Source organism: Geotrypetes seraphini, chromosome 3, assembly GCF_902459505.1.
Source record: "Geotrypetes seraphini chromosome 3, aGeoSer1.1, whole genome shotgun sequence".
NCBI classification, from domain to species: domain Eukaryota; kingdom Metazoa; phylum Chordata; class Amphibia; order Gymnophiona; family Dermophiidae; genus Geotrypetes; species Geotrypetes seraphini.
This window is the reverse complement of record NC_047086.1, coordinates 109,409,996-109,432,148: the sequence shown is the minus strand read 5'-3', so window position 1 is coordinate 109,432,148 and position 22,153 is coordinate 109,409,996. Positions and strand designations below refer to the sequence as shown.

At 45.6% G+C, this 22,153-nt stretch overlaps 1 protein-coding gene across 2 annotated transcripts in view; it reads left to right on the top strand.

Moving 5' to 3' along the window:
* WDCP (WD repeat and coiled coil containing) overlaps positions 1-21,789 on the top strand; it is a 44,745-nt gene extending 22,956 nt beyond the window's left edge. For both annotated transcript variants that reach the window (XM_033938884.1, XM_033938885.1), the window contains exons 4-5: positions 10,114-10,237; positions 21,101-21,789. In XM_033938884.1, the coding sequence (XP_033794775.1) occupies positions 10,114-10,237; positions 21,101-21,210 (234 nt within the window). In that variant the 3' untranslated portion in view covers positions 21,211-21,789. The remainder of the gene's footprint in view (positions 1-10,113; positions 10,238-21,100) is intronic.
* The last annotated feature ends 364 nt before the right edge of the window (positions 21,790-22,153 follow it).

Sequence of the window (22,153 nt, the reverse complement as noted above, 5' to 3'; positions counted from 1 at the left end):
GTCCTGTCCATGATTTCTGGGACTGCTTTTGTACATCCCTGCTGTCCAAATGACACACCTATTGCACTAAAAAAAAAAAAAAGAGATTAGATTCTTACCTGGCTAATATCTTTTCTAGTAGATAGGTGTGTCATTTTGGAATACCACACTGTCAAGTTATTTACTCCGCAAGCCTTCTGTCTCAGTCAAGAAGTTTGAGTCAAAACTGAGATTTTGATGTCAACTAGATCTCAAGGGTATGAAGAATAATCTATTGATTTATCACATTGGAGGAATGTTTGAGCTCCGTAAATGTTTCTGACTGGCATGGTTATTTCAATGTTTCGATTGTTCACTTAAAATGTTTAGTCTGCTTGTTATTATACATTCAGAGCAGAACAGATTTGTAGTTTAGGTTAGGTGTCTGAGGGCATCTCGACTTAGGTGTCACTAGGCGCCACATGGATATATGCATGCAACCTAAATTAGTAATTAAAAAATTGCCTTTTATTGGTGTCAATTACCACACCATTTAACACATTAAAAATCAATTAAGTTGCACACAAATTTTAGTTAGGCATCACAAGGGTTCTGTAATTTGGCTGTGTAGCAGCACCATTTATAGAATCAGGCCAAAATTGCATACACTGGATTTATTGCAGAATGATTTTGAAGACACAGCTAACAAGTTTTAACTTATAAGAACATAAGAATAGTCATACTGGGTCAGACCAATCCATCTAGCCCAGTATTCCGTCTTCACAGTGGCCAATTCAGGTCACAAGTACCTGGCAAAAACCCAAATAGTAGCTACCAATCCAGGGCAGATTCTTGGTCTTCCTGAACTTAATGAAGGCAAATATACGTATGTTTTCCTATATCAAAATGGCTTAATTAGTTCATTAAGGTATTTGAGACAGAGAAAGTTCATCTGCTGTAGAATAGCTTATAGCCAAAACCTTTTATAGATAAAATCCTAAGATCGCCTGAAATGCTTAATATTCTTACAATAGTTTGAGCTAAATCACCCATGCTACTGGATGTCCATAAAATTTGACTTGGCATAAACTACGGTCCAGCCAATAATTTTATTTACCAGTTTAAGAACCCAGCAGAGTTGCAAAAATTCCTCGACAATGTTAAAATGATCTACAGATGACTTAAGTATACAGTGTACTATGTAAGTACAGCACTGTTCCGCCACTTATTTCTGCCAAGTGGGATGATCAGTGACACTCAGAAAAGCACACAGACAATATAAAGCATAAACAATAACACTTTATTATACAGATATAAGAATTAAATATAAAATAGCATCACCTTGACCCCATATAACGACCATCTTCACCATTGGGAATCCCTGCAATAGATAGATGGGTGGACCAAAGGACTGTCCCTTGAGACGTGGATTCTCCCTCCAAACGTCATGGATTCTCAGGTTAGAGGCAAGTAAATAACTTCACCGTAATTCCAGGCATCGACCTCCTTCACAATTGGGAACCCCTGCAGCAATTGATAGGTGGGAAGAAATACGGGAGACTGTCCCTTTTAGACGTCGTGGCTTCTCTCTTCAAACGTCATGTATTCCAAGGTTAGAGGCAAGTCCCGTCTTTTATATTGGGTGAAAAGCTGGGAAAACTGCTTGCCTCTTAGTAAGACAGCTGGTACTGGTCCTTTGTTATTTGTTTTGGCAACTCCTAGGTCAAAAAGGTCAAGATAGCAGATACTTGTCACCGTCCCTTTCTTTTTGATGTAGTTTCCCATCTGTCTTTACTGTTGTTATTTGAGCTGCAAGGAGGTCAGATCTCAGATAAGCAAGGTTATTGTAGAGACCATCTGGTCTTACTGTCCTGTGGAGATCAAAGAGGTCAGGATCTCAAATAAGCAAGGAGGTGTTGCAGTTTATTGTCTCTTTGATGCTATCCAGTTGTCACTCAAATAAAGGAAGTCAGGATAGGTGTTGCACTGTCTCTTTGATGCTATCAAGAAGGTGTTACAGAGGCCATCTGTCTTTACTATCCTTTTGGTGTAGTCAAGGTAACACTCAGGACAAAGAGGTCAGATAAGCAGACTTGAGGAGACATGTCACGTATTATACTGAGTCCATTTACCCCCTGGGCATAACAAGCACTTTCTGCAGTTTGCCAACTTAGGGGGTTTAAAGATGTTTATTCTTTTATTGGTGAGTAAGGCTGCTATGGAAAATTCTACCACATGACCATATCCCGTCTGCTGTCCTGCTAACCGGGGGTTTGGACTCATTTAGTATAATCTGTTCATTGCATTCGTAATGAACGTGCTTATGTTATGGATCATTTGTATGTTATGGTTGTGTACAGGTGTTATGGCTGTACATCAAGTGCACCTTATGTTGATTTGCTACTATTTCTTAATAATAGCTGAGCAAGTCAGGAGGGAGACATTCAGCGGTAAATATATGGCTCTGTTAAAGGGCAGAGACTGATGATATTTAGTGCTGGTGCAGGTAAGATCACTTCATTAGTAGTCCTCTCTTTGCTTGGTTAGTTATGGCACCAATTATCAGCTGTACTCGCAGTATCACTGCTGACCCAAATATTCAGTGTTTGTTCCTGTGTGTGGAATATACTATACTTCTCCCTCCATATTCTCAGGTTTGGCACTTGCAACTTTGATTATTTGCGGTTTTCATCTTGATGGCTCCCCCCACCCAAATAACGTCATCCTGGAGTGTCAAGAAAAATGTTCAGTGCTTTTTGTGGTCAGGCAAATGGCAGCGTAGGAGAAATGTGTGTAGAGAGAAAGGGGTGCAGAGAAAATAGTTCAGCATGGTTGGGCAAACTGCAACGATTGGGGGAGGGGAGGTGTAGAGAGAAAAGTTCAACACTTCAGTGTGGTTGGGCAAATGGCAGCGTTTGGGGAGTACAGAAAGACAAGTTCAGCATTTGCTTCAGCTTGGAGAAGAGATGGCTCAGGGGTGATATGATAGAAGTTTATAAAATACTGAATAGAGTGGAAAGGGTAAATGTGAATCACTTGTTCACTCTTTCCAAAAATACTTGGACTAGGGGACATGTGATGAAGCTACTAAGTAGTAGATTTAAAACAAGCCAGAGAAAATATTTCTTCACACAACATGTAATTAAACTCTGGAATTCATTGCCAGAGAATGTGGTGAAATCAGTTAGCTTAGCAGGGTCATTATTTAAAAATGGATCGTATGATAGCCATGCAACAAGGACATTATAGGAAATTTATGGATGTTTGGGAGCCATTGACAAAATTCTGGAAGGAGTGATTGGTGATTTGGCCCTTTGATCATACACGTCCAGGGTGGGGAAATACTTTTAATTTGAGTGCAGTTGTATATGTAGAAAGGGGGGGATGATATATGCATTTGTCATAAAATAAGTGCTGTTAAAGTATAAAATGTATGTATAATATGTTGCACTTATTTTTGGTTTTAAAATGAATAAAGATATTTAAAAAAAATAAATAAAAAAGGTTTGGATAATTTCTTAAAAGAGAAATCCATAGGCCATTATTGAGATGGCTTGGGGAAATCCACAGATTATTCCTAGGATAAGCAGCATAGAATCTGTTTTGCAACTTGGGATCTAGCTAGATATTTGGGACCTGGGTTGGCCACTGTTGGAAAAAGGATACTACTGGGATTGATGGACATTCAGTCTGTCTCAGAATGGCAATTATATTTGGCATGGTCATGAATACTATACCACAAACCCTGCAAATATAAAAGCGAAACGTTATTCACAATTTTTTGGTATTCACGGGTAGTCTTTGACACTAATCCCCGTGAATATGGAGGGACAAGTGTAAATTTAAAATGCTGACCACCATTTGTTGTATTGTTCCCTAAATTTTGTAATTTTAGTAATATGTACATCATTTAGAATTCTGATTAAGCGATCAATCAAAACTTTATTAAACTTGAAACTAATTTAAAATGTACCTAAACTGCTTTGATAGCTTGCAGGCAGTATATAAGAAATGAGAATAAATAAATACATAATATGCTATTCTATATTGTTTATAAATATGTTTGTGTGGATATATGTTTTTACATATATAGATAATTTTTAAATATCTAAGTTGACTTAGATACTGGCATACTTTAAGTATCTTAAAGCAGTCATAGCTGTCCTAGAGAAGACTCGTTTGAATGTATATAGTTCCAAAAATTGCATAGAGATTAGGGTTGAATTCTGTTTTATATCCCAAATCAGTGCTAGGGGGTCATTGGTGCTAGTGCATTGTAAACCCCACATTAGCCAAGGAAGGTAAAGCAGTTTCCCCAAAGTCACAAGATATATTACTGAGATAAGAGGAATTTGACCCCTGGTTTTTAGCCAACTGCTTTAGCTGCTCCGTTACTATTCCAGATCTTAAAAGCTATCAAATTACCCTCTATCTCGGCGATACAGAATATCTGATCATTGTTTACTTCCAGCAACTGGCTGCTTTATAATTGCTTCTCGGTTGGTGGTTGAGAGAGAAATATCGCTAATAATAAGCACGCATGCGCACTCCTATCTGCGTGATCTGTAGCACCGTGGCTTCGCATGCGCAATAGAAGGAGTCAGCAGTGGTTTCTTCTGCGCATACGGAGGCGGTGACCATGGAGACGACTCCCCCCTCCTGCCCTCACTCTGTCTAACACAGCGGTCTCAAACTTGCAGCCCCCCAGGTACTGTTCTGCGCCGTGGTCTGGCCAGCTCCCTTACAGTCCCTTGCCGAAGTTATTTTTAAGTTCAAAGCTGCCGCTGCGGCTCCTCTCACGAGCCACACCTGTATCGGAAGCCTCTCTGATGTCATGTCAGAGAGAAGGCTTCTGACGCAGGTGTGGTTCTTTGGTAGGACAATTGTGGAAATTTTTCTTCTTTCACTTATTAACATTTGGCCTCTTACCTGCTGGTGGTTTTTTATTCAGTTTTGCAGTGTGTAGAAGTCATTGCTGTTTCTAACAGAAATTAACATAAGTACATAAGTACATAAGTAGTCGCCTCCGCCGGGGCAGACCAGAGGTCCATCCAGCCCAGCGGTCCGCTCACGCGGCGGCCCATCAGGCATATTGCCTGGTCAGCGGTCCCTGACTAATTTTATTGTCTACCTCTACAGTTATCTCTAAACCTTCCACTGCTCTTATCTGTACCCCTCAATCCCTTTGTCTTCCAGGAACCTATCCAGGTCTTCCTTGAAACCCTGTACTGTGCTATTTCCTATCACGGCCTCCGGAAGGGTGTTCCATGTGTCCACCACCCTCTGTGTGAAAAAGTACTTCCTTGCGTTTGTTTTAAACCTGTCCCCCTTCAATTTCATCGAGTGACCCCTTGTTCTTGTGGTTTCTTTCAAATTGAAAAATCTGTCTTTGTCAACCTTTTCGATGCCCCTCAGGATCTTGAAGGTCTCTATCATATCTCCTCTGAGTCTCCGCTTTTCCAGGGAGAACAACCCCAGCTTCTTCAGTCTGTCAGTGTATGTAAGGTTTTCCATACCCTTAATCAGTTTAGTTGCTCTTCTCTGGACTCCCTCAAGCATTGCCATGTCCTTTTTGAGGTACGGTGACCAGTACTGTACACAGTATTCCAGATGCGGGCGCACCATAGCCCGGTACAGTGGCAGGATGACTTCCTTCGTTCTGGTCGAGATACCCTTCTTAATGATACCTAACATTTGGTTTGCTTTCCTCGAGGCTGTGGCGCATTGTGCCGACGCCTTCAATGTCGTGTCTACCATCACTCCCAAGTCTCTTTCCAGATTACTGACCCCTAGCATTGATCCCCCCATTTTGTAAGTGAACATCGGGTTCCTTCTCCCTATATGCATGACCTTGCATTTCCCTACATTGAAGCTCATTTGCCACTTTTTCGCCCATTCTTCCAATGTCGTAAGATCCCTTTGGAGATTCTCGCAGTCAACCGTGGTTTCACCCTTGCTGAATAGTTTGGTGTCATCTGCAAATTTGATGACCTCGCATTTTGTTCCCTCCTCCAGGTCGTCAATGAATATGTTAAACAGGAGCGGTCCCAGCACCGATCCTTGAGGAACCCCGCTCGTGACCCCTTGCCAGTCCGAGTAATGGCCCTTTACACCAACCCTCTGCTTCCTGTCTGCCAGCCAGTTTTTGATCCATCGGTGGACCTCCCCGTGCACCCCATGGTTCCATAGCTTCCTGAGCAACCGCTCATGTGGTACCTTATCGAAGGCTTTCTGGAAGTCTAGGTAAATTATGTCTATGGGTTCTCCTTTGTCCACCTGGTTGTTTACCCCCTCAAAGAAGTACAACAAGTTTGTGAGGCACGACCTACCCTTGCAGAACCCATGCTGGCTCGACCTTAGCTGTCCATTTTTTTCGATATGGTCACAGATGCTGTCCTTAATCAGTGCCTCCATCATCTTTCCCGGGACCGATGTGAGGCTTACCGGCCTATAGTTTCCCGGGTCGCCCCTCGAACCCTTCTTGAAGATGGGCGTGACATTAGCTATTTTCCAGTCCTCCGGGATCTCTCCAGTTTTTAGGGATAGGTTGCATATTTGCTGAAGTGTCTCTGCTATTTCATTCCTTAATTCCTTGAGCACCCTTGGGTGAATGCTATCCGGACCTGGCGACTTGTCGCTCTTTAGCTTGTCTATCTGCCTGAGGACATCCTCCTGGCTCACCTCTAATTTGACCAGCTTGTTATCTTGATCTCCATTTTCTATTTCCTCTGGTTGTTGGATGTGTCCTCCCTCGTGAAGACCGACGTAAAGAAGTCATTTAACTTGTCAGCTATTTCTTTTTCCTCCCTCACTACTCCCTTTCTATCCCCATCATCCAAGGGCCCCACTTCCTCCCTCGCTGGTTGCTTCCCCTTTACGTACCTGAAGAATGATTTGAAATTTTTTCCCTCTCCCGCTAGTCTCTCTTCATATTCCCTCTTTGCTCTCCTAACCACTCGGTGGCACTCCTTCTGGCTTTCCTTGTGTTCCTTTTGGTTGGCCTGCGTTTGATCCTGTTTCCATTTTTTGAACGATGCTTTCTTGTTACTGATCGCCTTTTTTACAGCTGCCGTTATCCATGCTGGGTTCTTTATTCGATTTTTCTTGCACTCTTTTCTGAACCTGGGGACGTACAGGTTCTGTGCTTCGTGCACCGTACGCTTGAGCAGGGTCCAGGCGCTTTCTACGGACTCTACCTTCCTTGTGCTGCCGTTGAGTTTCTTCCCCACCATTTTCCTCATTGCATCATAATTCCCTTTTCTGAAGTTGAGCGCTGTTGTTGTGGTTCTTTTCACCCTGGATGATCCCAGTTCTAGTCTGCACTGGATCATGTTGTGATCGCTGTTTCCCAGTGGGTCTAATACCGCTACTTCCTTTGCAGGTCCCCCCAGTCCACTGAAGATTAGATCAAGAGTAGCTTCTCCTCGTGTAGGTTCCATGACCAGCTGTTCCAGGAAGCAGTCCCTCGTGGCTTCCAGGAATTTGGTCTCTCTCTCGCAACTTGAGTGCCCGATACTCCAGTCTATCCCAGGGTAGTTGAAGTCTCCCATCACCACCACACTTCCATTCTTGCATACCTGCCGCAGTTCCGTCTCCAGGTCCCGGTCGATTTCTTCCGATTGGCCAGGCGGTCGATAGTATAGACCCAATTTGATGTCTGCTCCAGATCCTCCTGGTAGCTTAACCCATATTGATTCCAAGCCCTCCGACCTTACTGCTGTTTCCATTTTGGTTGAGGGTATGGAGTCTTTTATGTATAGCGCTATTCCTCCACCCTTCTTGTGTGTCCTGTCTCTCCTGTAAAGTTTGTACCCTGGTATGACCACATCCCATTTATTATCCTCAGCCCACCACGTTTCTGTGATTCCAATTATGTCCAGGGCTTTTTGACTGGCTATAATTTCCAGCTCTCCCATTTTGGCCCTGAGGCTCCTCGCATTTGTGTAGAGGCAATATAGGTCCTGATTTGTCGCCCGCCCTGCTGTTTTCTTTCCATGGCTCGGCGCTCCCACCTGGCTTGTCTTTACTCGGTCATCCACCTCCCGTGGCGTGTCCGTTTTGCCCCCATCCAGTATCTCCTTTTTTGGATGGTCCTCTTGCTCCCATTGTTCTCTTTCAACCATGTCTGTTAGGCTCGTTTGTGCACTGGGCCCCTGCATTGCATCTGTGGGCCTTTTTTCTGAAGATTTCCACTCAACCCTTTTGTTTAAAAGTTCCCTCTCAGTCCCTTTGTCCAAAAAGTCCCTCTCAGCCCCTTTGTCCAAGAGTTCCCACTCGGTCCCTTTGTCCAAAAGTGTCTCCTCAGTCCCTTTGTCCAAAAAGTCCCTCTCAGCCCCTTTGTCCAAGAGTTCCCACTCGGTCCCTTTGTCCAAAAGTGTCTCCTCAGTCCCTTTGTCCAAAAAGTCCCTCTCAGCCCCTTTGTCCAAGAGTTCCCACTCGGTCCCTTTGCCCAAAAGTGTCCCCTCAGTCCCTTTATCCAAGAAGCCTCTCATAGTCCCTTTGCCCAAGAATTTTCTCTCAGTCCCTTTGTCCAAAAGATCCCACTCGGTCCCAAGCTCTCTTTTGCAATGTCCTTGTTCGGTATCATTTTTTGATACCAATGTCCGGTGTGTCGAGGCCAGATCGACTTCCGGCTTTCCCCTTCTCTTCAGTTTAAAGCTAGGTCTATGGCGTTTTGGATGTTTCTTGCCAGCTGCCTCGTCCCAGCTGTGCTCAGGTGCAGTCCATCTCTCCTGTAGAGCTTGTTCTTCCCCAAGAAGGTCGTCCAGTTTCGAACAAAGTGGAATCCCTCCTCCTCGCACCATCTCCTCAGCCATCCGTTCATTACTTGTAGTTCGCTCTGTCTTCTTGCGTCTGCTCTCGGTACTGGTAGGATCTCCGAGAAGGCTATCCTATTTGATCTCAGCTTCAGTTTCCGCCCCAGGATCCTGAACTGCTCAGTCAGTGTAGTCCGGTTGAAATTTTTCCTGCTGACGTCGTTGGTTCCAATGTGGATTACAACTGCCGTCTCCTCTGTCTCGGCTCCCTCCAGGATTCTATCAATTCTGCTGATGACGTCCGTTGTTCTTGCCCCCGGGAGACATGTCACTAGTCGGTCCTCCCTTCCTCCGGCAATGTGACTGTCCACTTCTCGCAGGATTGAGTCTCCTACTACAACAGCAGATTTCCCCTTCCTCAGATGTCTCTCTGGTCTCAGGTCCGTGTCTTCCGGGCTCTGCTGGATCTCCGCTGGTCCTTCCGCCAGGTCCTGTTGGGTACCATCATCTGCATTTTCAGACCCTACGCTAGGTCCCACTCCCATGGTGTTTGTTGGTTCCTGACCTCCAGCTGCCGGTTCCCGTCTGATACGCTGGTGGTCCTGTGCCTCTGCCATCTGCCAGGCCTCCTCTATGTACTTCTCGAGCTCTCTGACTTGTTCTGAGATGTGGCTCTCTCTGGTAGTCTCCTCCGTTTCCCCACACTGTTCCTCTATTGAGCAGAGTCCCTCCAGCTCCTGGACTCTAACCTGCAGCCTTCCGACCTCCCTCTTCAGGCTATCCAGTTCCTGGCATCGATTGCATATGTATGCCCGCCTCCCAAAGGGGAGGTAGTCATACATATGACATGCGATGCAGTATACTGGATAGCCCTGCTGGATTCCTGCAGCCTCCATTTCTCTGTTTTCTTTCCTGTGTTCACTGTACTTAGCAGGTGTTCTGAATATAATTCTTTATAAGTGTTTGAGTTTAATTGACTGCCTGTGGTTCACCACTGCCTTTAGCAAGTGTCTTGAGTATAACTGTTTGAAGTTTTCTAAGTTGTGCTCGCTTATGCTGCGAATCTATCCGCCCCTGGCCACCTCCAAGCAGCGCAGCGCTCCGTTTTCTCTCTATGCGCTCCTCAACTGTGAACGAGCTGAATGAAGTAGGACGCAATGTAGACCACGACAGCAGTTGGATTACAGGAGCAATTTTCAAAACAGGTGTGCAGTGAACATAAAATAATAATATTATATGGGATTTTAGTGGAACAGTTAGTTATGATTTTAATAGTGTTCCATATCTTGTTACTATTTCTAAATCTTAATTTAAAAAAATTGAACTGAAAAAAAAAAAAGATGTTATTGCTGTTTCAGATTTAACAGTAAAATCCTAACAAAATATTTCACTTTAACAGAAGAAGATATTGTCAGGAATTGCTTTATTTGGAGACACGAGATCTGTTCTCCTCTGCCATGGTAAACTTCGCCTGAATGTCGTGCAAGAGCTTTACAAGATCCAGCTGGTGGAAATGCAGCAAGGTAAATTCAGGACTTCTTTTTAGATTAAAAATAAAAATGGAAGTTTAAAAGTGTGGAATTGTTCTAATATTTAGTCTAGAATTTCCCAAACTGTGTGGGTTTGGATCTCAAATGGTGTATATACCTCTGGGGATCACACAGTTATTATGGACCTGTAATTGTAGTGTCAGGGCCTCAAAATGATTGATAAAGCACTGCCCATCAAGCTGTAGGTTTCAATAGAACATAGAAACATGATGGCAGATAAAGACCAAATGGCCCATCTAGTCTGCCCATCTGCAGTAACCATTATCTCTTTCTCTCTCCGAGAGATCTCGCATGCCTATCTCAGGCTCTTTTGAATTCAGACACAGTCTCTGTCTCCACCACCTCTTCTGGGAGACTGTTCCGGGCATCTACCACCCATTGTGTAAAAAAAAGTATTTCCTTAGATTACTCTGGAGCCTACCACCCTTTCCATAAAAAAAGTATTTCCTTAGATTACTCTGGAGCCTACCACCCTTTCTATAAAAAGTATTTCCTTAGATTACTCTGGAACCTATCCGCTCTTAACTTCATCCTATGCCCTCTAATTGCAGTTTCCTTTCAAATGAAAGAGACTCGATTCGTGCGCATTTTACATTATGTAAGTATTTAAACGTCTCTATCATATCTCTCCTCTCCCGCCTTTCCTTCAAAGTATACAGATTGAGATCTTTAAGTCTGTCTCCATCTGCTTATGATGAACCTTTTCAACCTGTTTGGCCACCTTAAGATCATCACATACAATCGCATCCAAGTTCTGCTCTTCTCTCGTGCACATAAGTTCTTCACCCCCTAAACTGTACCGTTTCTTCAGGGTTTTGCAGCCCAAATGCATGACCTTGCATTTCTTAACATTAAATTTTAGCTGCCAAACTTCAGACTATTCTTCAAGCTTCTCCAGGTCTTTCTTCATGTTATTCACACTATCTGGCATGTCTACTCTATTACAGATTTTGGTATCATCCTCAAAGAGGCAAATCTTACCCAACCCTTCAGAAATATTGTTTATAAAAATGTTAAAAAGAACAGGCCCAAGAATAGAACCTTGAGGCACACCACTGGTAACATCCCTTTCCTCAGAGTGATCTCCATTGATCACTATCTAACTTGACCATTTTTTTTCCTCAAAATGGGACAGGAACCCCCTCCCCCGATCCCCCCCATTCAAAATGGGACATAGGGTCACATTAAATATAGTGCACAATATAGACAGCAGATATAAATTCTCATAAATTGACACATTTTGATCACTAAATTGTAAATAAAATCATTTTCCTATCTTTGTTTGGTGATTTCATAAGTCTCTAGTTGCACTGTGCATCCTTTCTTTCATTTCTTTCTTTCTATGTCTATCTTTCTCTCTCCCTGCCCCCTTCTTTCTTTCTATGCCTGTCTTTCTCTCTCCCTGCCCCCTTCTTTCTTTCTATGCCTGTCTTTCTCTCTCCCTGCCCCCTTCTTTCTTTCTATGCCTGTCTTTCTCTCTCCCTGCCCCCTTCTTTCTTTCTATGCCTGTCTTTCTCTCTCCCTGCCCCCTTCTTTCTTTCTATGCCTGTCTTTCTCTCTCCCTGCCCCCTTCTTTCTTTCTATGCCTGTCTTTCTCTCTCCCTGCCCCCTTCTTTCTTTCTATGCCTGTCTTTCTCTCTCCCTGCCCCCTTCTTTCTTTCTATGCCTGTCTTTCTCTCTCCCTGCCCCCTTCTTTCTTTCTATGCCTGTCTTTCTCTCTCCCTGCCCCCTTCTTTCTTTCTATGCCTGTCTTTCTCTCTCCCTGCCCCTTCTATCTTTCTATGCTTGTCTTTCTCTCTCCCTGCCCCCTTCTTTCTTTCTATGCCTGTCTTTCTCTCTCCCTGCCCCCTTCTTTCTTTCTGTCTGTCTTTCGTTCTCTCTCCCTGACCCCTTCTTTCTGTCTGTCTGTCTGTCTTTCGTTCTCTCTCCCTGCCCCCCCCAAGCCGCCACCGCTGATTTCTCCAAAGTGCCACCATAGCAACAGGCCAGGTGCATGCAACAACTGCACAAGCCTTACCCCCCTCCCCCCCGAAACAATTCTGACGTCGGTGAGGAAGTTCTGGGCCAGTCAGGCAACGAATGGCTGGCCCGGAACTTCCTCTCTGAATTGACGTCGGGGGGAGGGGGGAAAGCTTGTGCAGATGCATGCACCTAATCTGTTGCTGCCTCGGCATTGGGGAAGCAGGGAGAAATCCCAGGCTTTGCAATTGACTCACGTTGCTTTCAGATTGTGATCAACGTTTTGGGTATAGCTTCGGGACGCTCTTTCTGAAAACAGGACATTTCAGCATCCCGAAGCTGTGCTTGGGGACAATGGGATATGCTACATTAAAAACAGGACAGTCCTGTTCAAAACGGGACGTATGGTCACTTTATCACTACACTCTGTCACTTCCATTCAACCATTTCTTGACCCAACCCGTCACTATGGGACCTATCCCGAGGGCACTCTGTTTATTTATTAGACATCTGTGTGGAACACTGTCAAAGGCTTTGCTAAAATCTAAATACACCACATCTAGCACACATCCTCTATCCAATTCTCTGGTCACCCAGTCAAAGAAATTGTTCAGATTTGTCTGACGAAACCTACCTTTAGTGAATCCATGTTGCCTCCGGTCCTGTAATCCACAGGATTCCAGAAACTTCACCATTCTCTGTTTTAAAAATGTTTCCATTAATTTGCTTACCACAGAAGTCAGACTTACCAGCCTGTAATTCCCTACTTTTTTCTTACTTCCACTTTTGTGGAGAGGGACCACATCCGCCCTTCGCCAGTCCTCCGGTACCACTCCAGACTCTAGAGAATTGTTGAAAAGGTCAGTCAGCGGAGTTACCAGAACTTCCCTAAGTTCCTTCAGCACCCTAGGATGCTGACCATCCAGCCACATCACTTTGTCTACCTTTATTTTAGCTAGCTCCTCTCGAACACAACCCTCTGAAAATTGATCAGGGTCTATTACTCCTCCATCCCTATTCACGTTTGTCTTCTGCAGTCCCGCTCCTAGCGCTTCAGCCGTGAACACAGAACAGAAATATTTGTTAAGCAATTTGGCCTTTCCTTTATCAGCTTCTACATATTCCTCCCCTTCCCCTTTGAGTCTCACAATGCCCCTTTTGCACTTCTTCCTATCAGTAATATATCTAAAAAATGTCTTGTCTCCCTGATTTACCGTGTCAGCTATTTTTTCTTCCATTTGCATCTTTGCTTTCCTAACTACACGACCTGCCTCTCTTAACTTTTCCAGATATTATCGCCTGTCTTTCTCTTTCTGCGATCTTTTGTAGTTTATGAAAGCTAACCTCATATTCCTTACCTTCTCAGTTACTTCTTTTGAGAACCAAAGCAACCTTCTTTTCCTCTTACTTTTACTTACTTGCCTTACAAAAAGGTTTGTCACCCTTACAATCGCTCCTTTCAGTTTTGCCCACTGCATTTCCACTCCTTCCAGACATTCCCATCCAGACAATAATTCCTTGACGTAAACCCCCCGAACAAAGTTAGTTTTTTTTAAGTCTGTAATCTTTGCTTTTGAATGAGCCCTCTCTATACCCATCTTAATATTAAACCATACCATAATAAACATAAGTTGACACAATTTTTACATAATATAAAGTTAAGCACAAAAAGTTTCTGTAAACGTTTTAAATGTATAATTATTCTTTATTTGAAGTTATTTTTCAGATTCAGAAAAAAGCAGTGAATTTGGTAAGTGCAAAAGTTTGGACACCCTTCTTGGTATTTGACACCTCCTTTGGGGGAAATAGAGACTTCAAAATGTTTTCTGTAGCCTGCTTTCTATACTTGCTTTTGGGTTGTGGCCCCCCTCCCCCACCACCACCACCACAACCACTTCAAAGCACTTTATCCTAAAAGGGATCAAGGCTGTAAAGTTTCCGTTTAGCATGCTTTTACGTCAGTCTTTTGTTATAGAAAAGGTTTGTGTCTTCAACTCTTCCATGCAGGTCAATATTGTGAAAACAACGCTCTACTATGGTCAGTTACTCCACTATCTTATAAACTTTCAAGCAAGCTTTTGCAGTGATATGTGAACTCTTTTACATAACTGACAGGTTTTTGACCAGTTTTGTCAGTGGTTTCTCTTGGTCTTCCAGATCTTGTCCTGACTTAACAGTTCAATATAACTTACATTATCCCAGGACAAGCAGGCAGCATATTCTTTACGCATGGGTGACGTCACTGACGGAGCCCTCGGTACGGACCTTTTTAACTAGAAGTTTCTAGTTGGCCGCACCGCGCGTGCGTGAGTGCCTTCCCGCCCGACGGAGGAGTGCGTGGTCCCCAGTTTCTTCGTTTCCGCGGAGCGAAGAAGACGTGTATTTTTCAACTCCGTTGAAATCCTCTTTTTGCCTTCCCGCTCGCGTTAATTTTTCGTTTTATTCACCTTCGGGTGCTTTTTTCTTTCTTTCTGTTAAAAAAAAAAACAAAATTTTTTCTTTCTTTATTTTTTCGTTCCTGCCCCGGCGGGGCCTGTTGTCACGATCCAGGCCTCGGGGTTCGATTTTGCGGAGGCCGTCTTCCCATTCATGCCCCCGCAGCCCGGTTTTAAGAAGTGCCAGCGGTGTGCACGCCCGATCTCCCTCACTGACCCACACAATTGGTGCTTACAGTGCTTGGGACCGGAGCATCGGGCGGACTCCTGCACCCGCTGTGCCACTCTTAAAAAACGCTCTTTGAAGAATCGTCAAATCCAACAAAATCTACTTTTCGGCACCGGCCCGACTATGGATTCGACCTCTTCACCTGCGGCACCGTCGAAATCGGCACCGACCACTTCGACGACGCCTGAAACGACATCGGCGCCTCCGGCGCCAGGTAAGCCGGCTAAGAAGCCTTCCACCCTTGAGCGCCCTCCCACCTCGGTGGCGACACCAGTCCTTTCGGCTCCACGCCGACCCAAAAAACGCTCCGCTCCGATATCGGTGAGTGCCTCGTCATCGGCCTCCTCATCGCCGGAGCGTAGAGCGGCACCCATGGAACCAAAGAAGAAAAAAGTGGTTCCGGTGCCTCCCCTGGATGACCGCATTGCGGCCATCCTCCAGGACAAGTTGCAGGAACAACTCCAACAGCAACTTCAGCAGCTCTTACCCTCTATCTTGGCACCGCTGCTCTCGGTACCAGACCGGCCCGAGCCCCGCACCGTCCAACCGGTATCCACTCCATCGGTACCTATGGACTCCTCCATGCCTATTCTCTCGGCACCACATCTCCATACCCATGCCGAGACTATCGCCTTGACGACGACCGATCCTCCTCGGGACCGAGCAGGGCACCGGTCTTCTCGCGACCCTGACCGGCACCGTTCTTCCCGGGACCGAGACAGACACAGGTCTTCATCACCCGGTAACGTCTCGGTACGCTCAGGCAAGTCTTTGTCTAAAACTCACCATACCGAGCCTTCCACTCCGGTCTCGCGACACGCACACACCGATGTCAGAGACCCGGACCTATGGGAAGAATCCCCTCCCGGTACCGAGGAGGATGCATCGTCGTCGGACGAAGAGCCTTCGGCCCCCGATACCACATCTAAACCTGAACAATCTTCCTTCTCTAAATTCCTCAGGGAGTTGTCGGGGGCCTTATCTTTGCCACTGGAATCTGACTCTAAGAAGTCACAAGCTTTCCTGGAGGCATTGGATTTCGATCAACCTCCCAAAGAGTTCCTAAAGTTGCCCGTGCATGATATCCTGCGGGAAACTTTTTATAAAAATTGGGAGAACCCGCTGACTGTCCCTGGGGCCCCCCGTAAATTGGACAGCCTCTATAGGGTTATACCAATCCCAGGATTTGATAAACCCCAACTGCCTCATGAGTCTCTCCTGGTGGAGTCCACTTTAAAAAAGACTCAGGGCTCTAGTGTTTATGCCTCCACCCCTCCTGGCAGAGAGGGCAAAACAATGGACAAGTTTGGCAAGCGACTCTATCAGAATGCCATGCTTGCCAACAGAGCTAATAACTACTCATTCCATTTCTCATTCTACCTGAAACATCTGGTCACGCAACTCTCCGCCATGCAGAAGTACCTGCCAGAACACAAAGTTCCTCTGTTTCAGCAGCAGATCTCCAGCCTGCTCCAACTGAGAAAATTCATGGTGCGCTCTATCTATGACTCTTTTGAGCTCACCTCCCGTGCATCTGCCATCGCCGTAGCTATGCGCCGCCTGGCCTGGCTCAGGGTCTCTGATTTGGATATCAACCATCAAGACCGACTAGCCAACGCCCCATGTCTTAGGGATGAATTATTCGGAGAGTCCCTGGATACCACCACGCAGAAGCTCTCAGCCCATGAGACCAGATGGGACACTCTCATAAAGCCTAAGAAAAAGGCTCCACCTGCTCGCCCTTACAGACCACAGACCTCATATCAGCGCAGGTTTTCTGCTAGGCCGCTCAATCCACCTTCACAGCAACCTAGGCGAGCACGCCAGCACCAGCACACCCAGGCTCGTACCCAGTCAAATCAACCTGCCAAGCCTCTTCCTCCTGCCAAACCATCTCAGCCCTTTTGACTCCTCTCTCCAGGGCTTAGCCAGTCATCCACCCTCCTTGCCTCTTCCACAGCCAATCGGAGGCAGGCTCCAAATCTTCCTCAGTCGTTGGGAGGTCATCATATCGGACCAGTGGGTTCTCAACATCATCCGCCACGGCTACTCTCTCAACTTCCAGACTCTTCCACCAGACAATCCTCCCGTAGAGTCTGCTTCTCATTCAACTCAAACCCCCCTCCTCCTGAGGGAGGTCCAATCCCTCCTTCTTCTCAATGCCATCGAAGAAGTGCCTCCGGAACAAAGAGGCCGGGGATTCTACTCCCGTTACTTCCTAGTTCCAAAGAAGACAGGAGACCTCCGTCCCATTCTCGATCTCAGGGACCTCAACAAGTGTCTAGTCAGGGAGAAATTCAGAATGCTCTCCCTGGCCACGCTTTACCCTCTTCTCTCTCCACACGACTGGCTATGTTCCCTGGACCTCAAAGAGGCCTACACCCACATTCCAATCCATCCATCTTCACGTCGCTACCTGCGATTCCAGGTGCACCATCGCCATTATCAGTACAAAGTGCTGCCTTTTGGCCTCGCTTCCTCACCCAGGGTGTTCACCAAATGCCTCATTGTGGTGGCGGCCTTCCTCAGGTCGCACAACCTCCAGGTGTTCCCCTACTTGGACGATTGGTTAGTAAAAGCACCTACGTCTCCACTTGTGCTACAAGCCACTCATCATACCATCTCTCTACTCCATCTTCTGGGGTTCGAGATCAACTACCCCAAGTCGCATCTGCTTCCCACACAGCGCCTTCAGTTCATTGGAGCAGTTCTCGATACCACACTGATGAGGGCGTTCCTCCCCTCCGATCGTCAAAGGACTCTGCTCCACCTTTGTCGTCAGGTGCTCCTTCATCACTCCATATCTGCCAGACAGATGATGGTCCTCCTGGGCCACATGGCCTCGACGGTGCATGTGCTTCCCCTGGCACGACTCCACCTCAGGACAACCCAATGGACTCTAGCCAACCAGTGGTCGCAGACCTCGAATCTTCTTTCTCATCCCATCTCTGTAACATCGTCTCTTCAGCGATCTCTACAATGGTGGTTGAACTCCTCAAATCTGTCCAGGGGTCTTCTCTTTCATCTGCCCCCCCATTCCATGATCATCACCACGGATGCCTCCCCTTATGCATGGGGAGCCCACCTGGGAGATCTACGCACCCAAGGTCTTTGGACCCCACAGGAGCGTCGACATCACATCAATTTCCTCGAACTGAGAGCTATGTTTTACGCTCTCAAGGCCTTCCAGCACCTTCTCTGCCCTCAGGTTCTTCTCCTATGCACAGACAACCAAGTCGCCATGTACTACATAAACAAACAGGGCGGCACCGGGTCTCGCCTCCTTTGTCAGGAGGCTCTCCGCATTTGGACCTGGGCCACGGCCCGCAGTCTCTTCCTCAAGGCTGTCTATATCCAGGGCGAACAGAACTCCCTGGCCGACAATCTCAGCCGTATCCTTCAACCTCACGAGTGGACTTTGGACCCTCCCACGCTCCACTCCATCTTTGCTCGCTGGGGCACTCCGCAGGTGGACCTATTTGCAGCTCCTCACAACCATCAGCTGCCCCAGTTCTGCTCCAGACTCTTCTCTCCTCATCGTCTGACCCCAGATGCATTCCTGCTCGACTGGACGGATCGGTTCCTCTATGACTTTCCTCCACTACCTCTGATGTTGCGGACTTTATCCAAACTCCGCAGGGACAGGGCCACCATGATTCTCATCGCTCCTCGGTGGCCTCGCCAACACTGGTTTCCTCTCCTGCTTCAGCTCAGCGTCAGGGAGCCCATTCCTCTTCCTGTGTTTCCTACTCTACTTACGCAACAGCGTCAGTCTCTGCTGCATCCCAATCTGTCTTCGCTCCACCTGACAGCTTGGTTTCTCTCGGGCTGACCTCTCCAGGAAATCTGTCTCAGCCTGTCCGTCTCATTTTGGACGCCTCCAGGAAACCGGCCACACTCCAATGTTACCATCAGAAGTGGACCAGGTTCTCCTCTTGGTGCCTCCGTCATCATCACAACCCCACCTCTTTAGCGGTGGAAACTGTTCTGGACTACTTGCTCTCCCTGTCCAACGCAGGCCTCAAGTCTACCTCCATCAGAGTTCATCTCAGTGCCATCACGGCATTTCATGAGCCTATCCTAGGGAAACCTCTCACGGCTCACCCTCTGGTTTCCCGATTTATGAGGGGCCTCTTCAATGTCAAACCACCTCTGAAGCCTCCTCCGGTAGTCTGGGACCTAAATGTGGTTTTATCAACCCTCATGAAACCTCCCTTTGAGCCTCTTGCCTCAACTTCGCTCAAACTTCTGACATGGAAGGTGCTTTTCCTCATTGCCATCACCTCTGCCAGGAGGGTTAGTGAGCTGCATGCACTGGTCGCCGACCCACCGTTCACTGTTTTTCACCATGACAAGGTGGTTCTGCGTACTCATCCTAAGTTCCTTCCCAAGGTAGTCTCGGCTTTTCACCTCAACCAGTCTATTGTGTTGCCTGTTTTTTTCCCGAAACCTCATTCACATCCTGGGGAACAGGCATTACACACTCTTGATTGCAAGCGTGCCCTGGCTTACTATCTTGATCGTACAAGGGCTCACCGCTTGTCCCCCCAGCTCTTCCTGACCTTCGACCCTAATCGTCTGGGTCAACCGGTCTCTAAACGGACGCTATCCAACTGGCTTGCAGCTTGCATCGCGTTCTGTTATGCTCGGGCCGGTCTGTCACTGGACGGTGCTGTCACTGCCCACAGGGTGAGAGCTATGGCCGCTTCTGTTGCTTTCCTCCGTTCCACACCCATTGAGGAAATCTGCAAGGCGGCCACCTGGTCCTCAGTTCACACATTCACTACGCACTACTGTCTGGATGCTTTCTCCAGACGGGATGGGCACTTCGGCCAATCTGTACTTCAGAATTTATTTTCCTAATGGCCAACCATCCCTCCTCCCTCTCTGTTAGCTTGGAGGTCACCCATGCGTAAAGAATATGCTGCCTGCTTGTCCTGGGATAAAGCACAGTTACTTACCGTAACAGGTGTTATCCAGGGACAGCAGGCAGATATTCTTACGTCCCACCCACCTCCCCGGGTTGGCTTCTTAGCTGGCTTATCCTAACTGGGGACCACGCACTCCTCCGTCGGGCGGGAAGGCACTCGCGCACGCGCGGTGCGGCCAACTAGAAACTTCTAGTTAAAAAGGTCCGTACCGAGGGCTCCGTCGGTGACGTCACCCATGCGTAAAGAATATCTGCCTGCTGTCCCTGGATAACACCTGTTACGGTAAGTAACTGTGCTTTTCTGAATGTTTCTGACAGTTGAAATTTTAGCTGGAAACACTTATAGATTTTTCTTTTTTTAAATAGCAGCCTTCTGCTTTGTAGGAATGAAATATTTTCCTTTACATATACACAGCTGCTTACAGAAGCACAAGGTTGTTGAATATTAACAGAACAGTCACACAGAGTAACTGTGGAATTGTTTTCACCTGACTAATTGAAGGCCTGATAAGTTACTAACAACCTAAATAAGTAGTAATGGCTCACTTGGAAGGGTGTCTAAACTTTAGCTGCCATACTCACTTTGTAAATAATAAAAACATGTTAAAATCAAGCAGAGGAAAAAGTGAAGGAAAGGACTGTACACATCAACTTGAGATAAAAGCAAATTTATTGAATACAATCATCTATTAAAACAGAACATATATGATCAGCCTTTCCTTGATATCCCTCAGGGAGACACTGCAGGGGAAGCCTCTGCTCATGGAACTCAAAGAGGTGATTCCTGTAATGGAGGCACAGCTCCACAAGAGCCTTTGTCTTCCATAGGGAGTAATTAGGCTCCTGCCTTTCCCCCATCACACATACTCTCACTCATGTGCTCTTTCATTCACACACACACACACACACACACAATCTCTCTCTCATACACCCTTTCTTACTCTCTCACATTTTGTCTCTCACACTCTCTCTAGCTTTCACTCACACTTTCTGTGTGTGTCTCTTTCACACTAGCATTATAATTCCAAATGTGACATAAATATGCATGAAACTGATTTGCATTCACTGCCTCCATTGTATGCAAATCTTTTTCATGTATATTCATTGTGGATATCATGAAAACCATGGGGATACTCCAAGATTGAGTTGGGAAACACTGCTGTAATTTGCCTGTCTCAGAGTAGATCTTATGGTATTAAGATCATATTAAGTGATGTAATTTTTTTTCCAACTGTAAATTCTGGATTTCACATGGTAAATGTTTTAATGTAAACTTTCTGTAGGTTCTTCCTGGATTGTCCTCACAACTGACAGTGACGGGTTTATTCCATTAATATTCAAAGATAAGCAGGAGATAATAATTAGAGAGCCAAACGCCAGACTGGAGGATTGAAAAGATTTGATTCAAATGTCTGCTGCATCTACAAGCAACATCACATAATCTGTTAAAATCTGGATATGCTACAATAAAGCCTCTTGGGAAGACCTGATACTATTAATTTCTGTGAATCCAAGTTCTCTGTAGCATTGCATGGATGTGTACTATAGCAGAGCTTGGGCTTTATTTACATTTCTATAAGTTTACATCACTGTATTGACTTTTAATTGAAACTAAAATATTTTCAACCTCTGTGTGACAAAAGCATTGTTCTCCTTTTTCTTTATTTTCTTTTGTTGATTGCAGTTTTCTTCCCTTTTTTTGTTTCTTTTACTACTTATTATTTTCCCCTCTTATTCTTCTTGATCTTTTCTTCATTATCTCTCTTGTCGTGTGCACATGTGCACATAAGTACATGTCGTGTACTTATGAATTTTTTTTAGCATTAAAAATCCATCTACTTTTAATTTCCATAAAATAATAATAATAATAAGTTTATATACCGCAGGACCGTGAAGTTCTATGCGGTTTACAATGAATAAAAAATGCTACAAATTGAGTAGAACTAACAAAGTTAGAGATTAGTGACTAACAGTTTTAGAGATCAGTTGTGGGAGAGATTGTGCAGATCAGCTACCTAAGTACTTCAGGAACAGATATGTTTTTAGGCGTTTTCTAAATTCCCCATAGTTATTAGCATGCATAAGTAATTTTTCCAGATCTTTACCCCATAATGCTGCTTGATAAGAGAAAAGATGTTGATGATGTCTTCTAAATTTACATCCTCTAACCGGTGGAGAGGCAAACTTCAGGTGTGAGAAAGAGAAGATGTCGGTTATATATTTAGGGGCTAAACCAAATAGTATCTTAAAGCAATAACATCCAAACTTAAACTTTGCACGTGCTTCCATCAGCAACCACTGCAGGAGTCGGTGAGAAGGGGTTATATGATCTGACT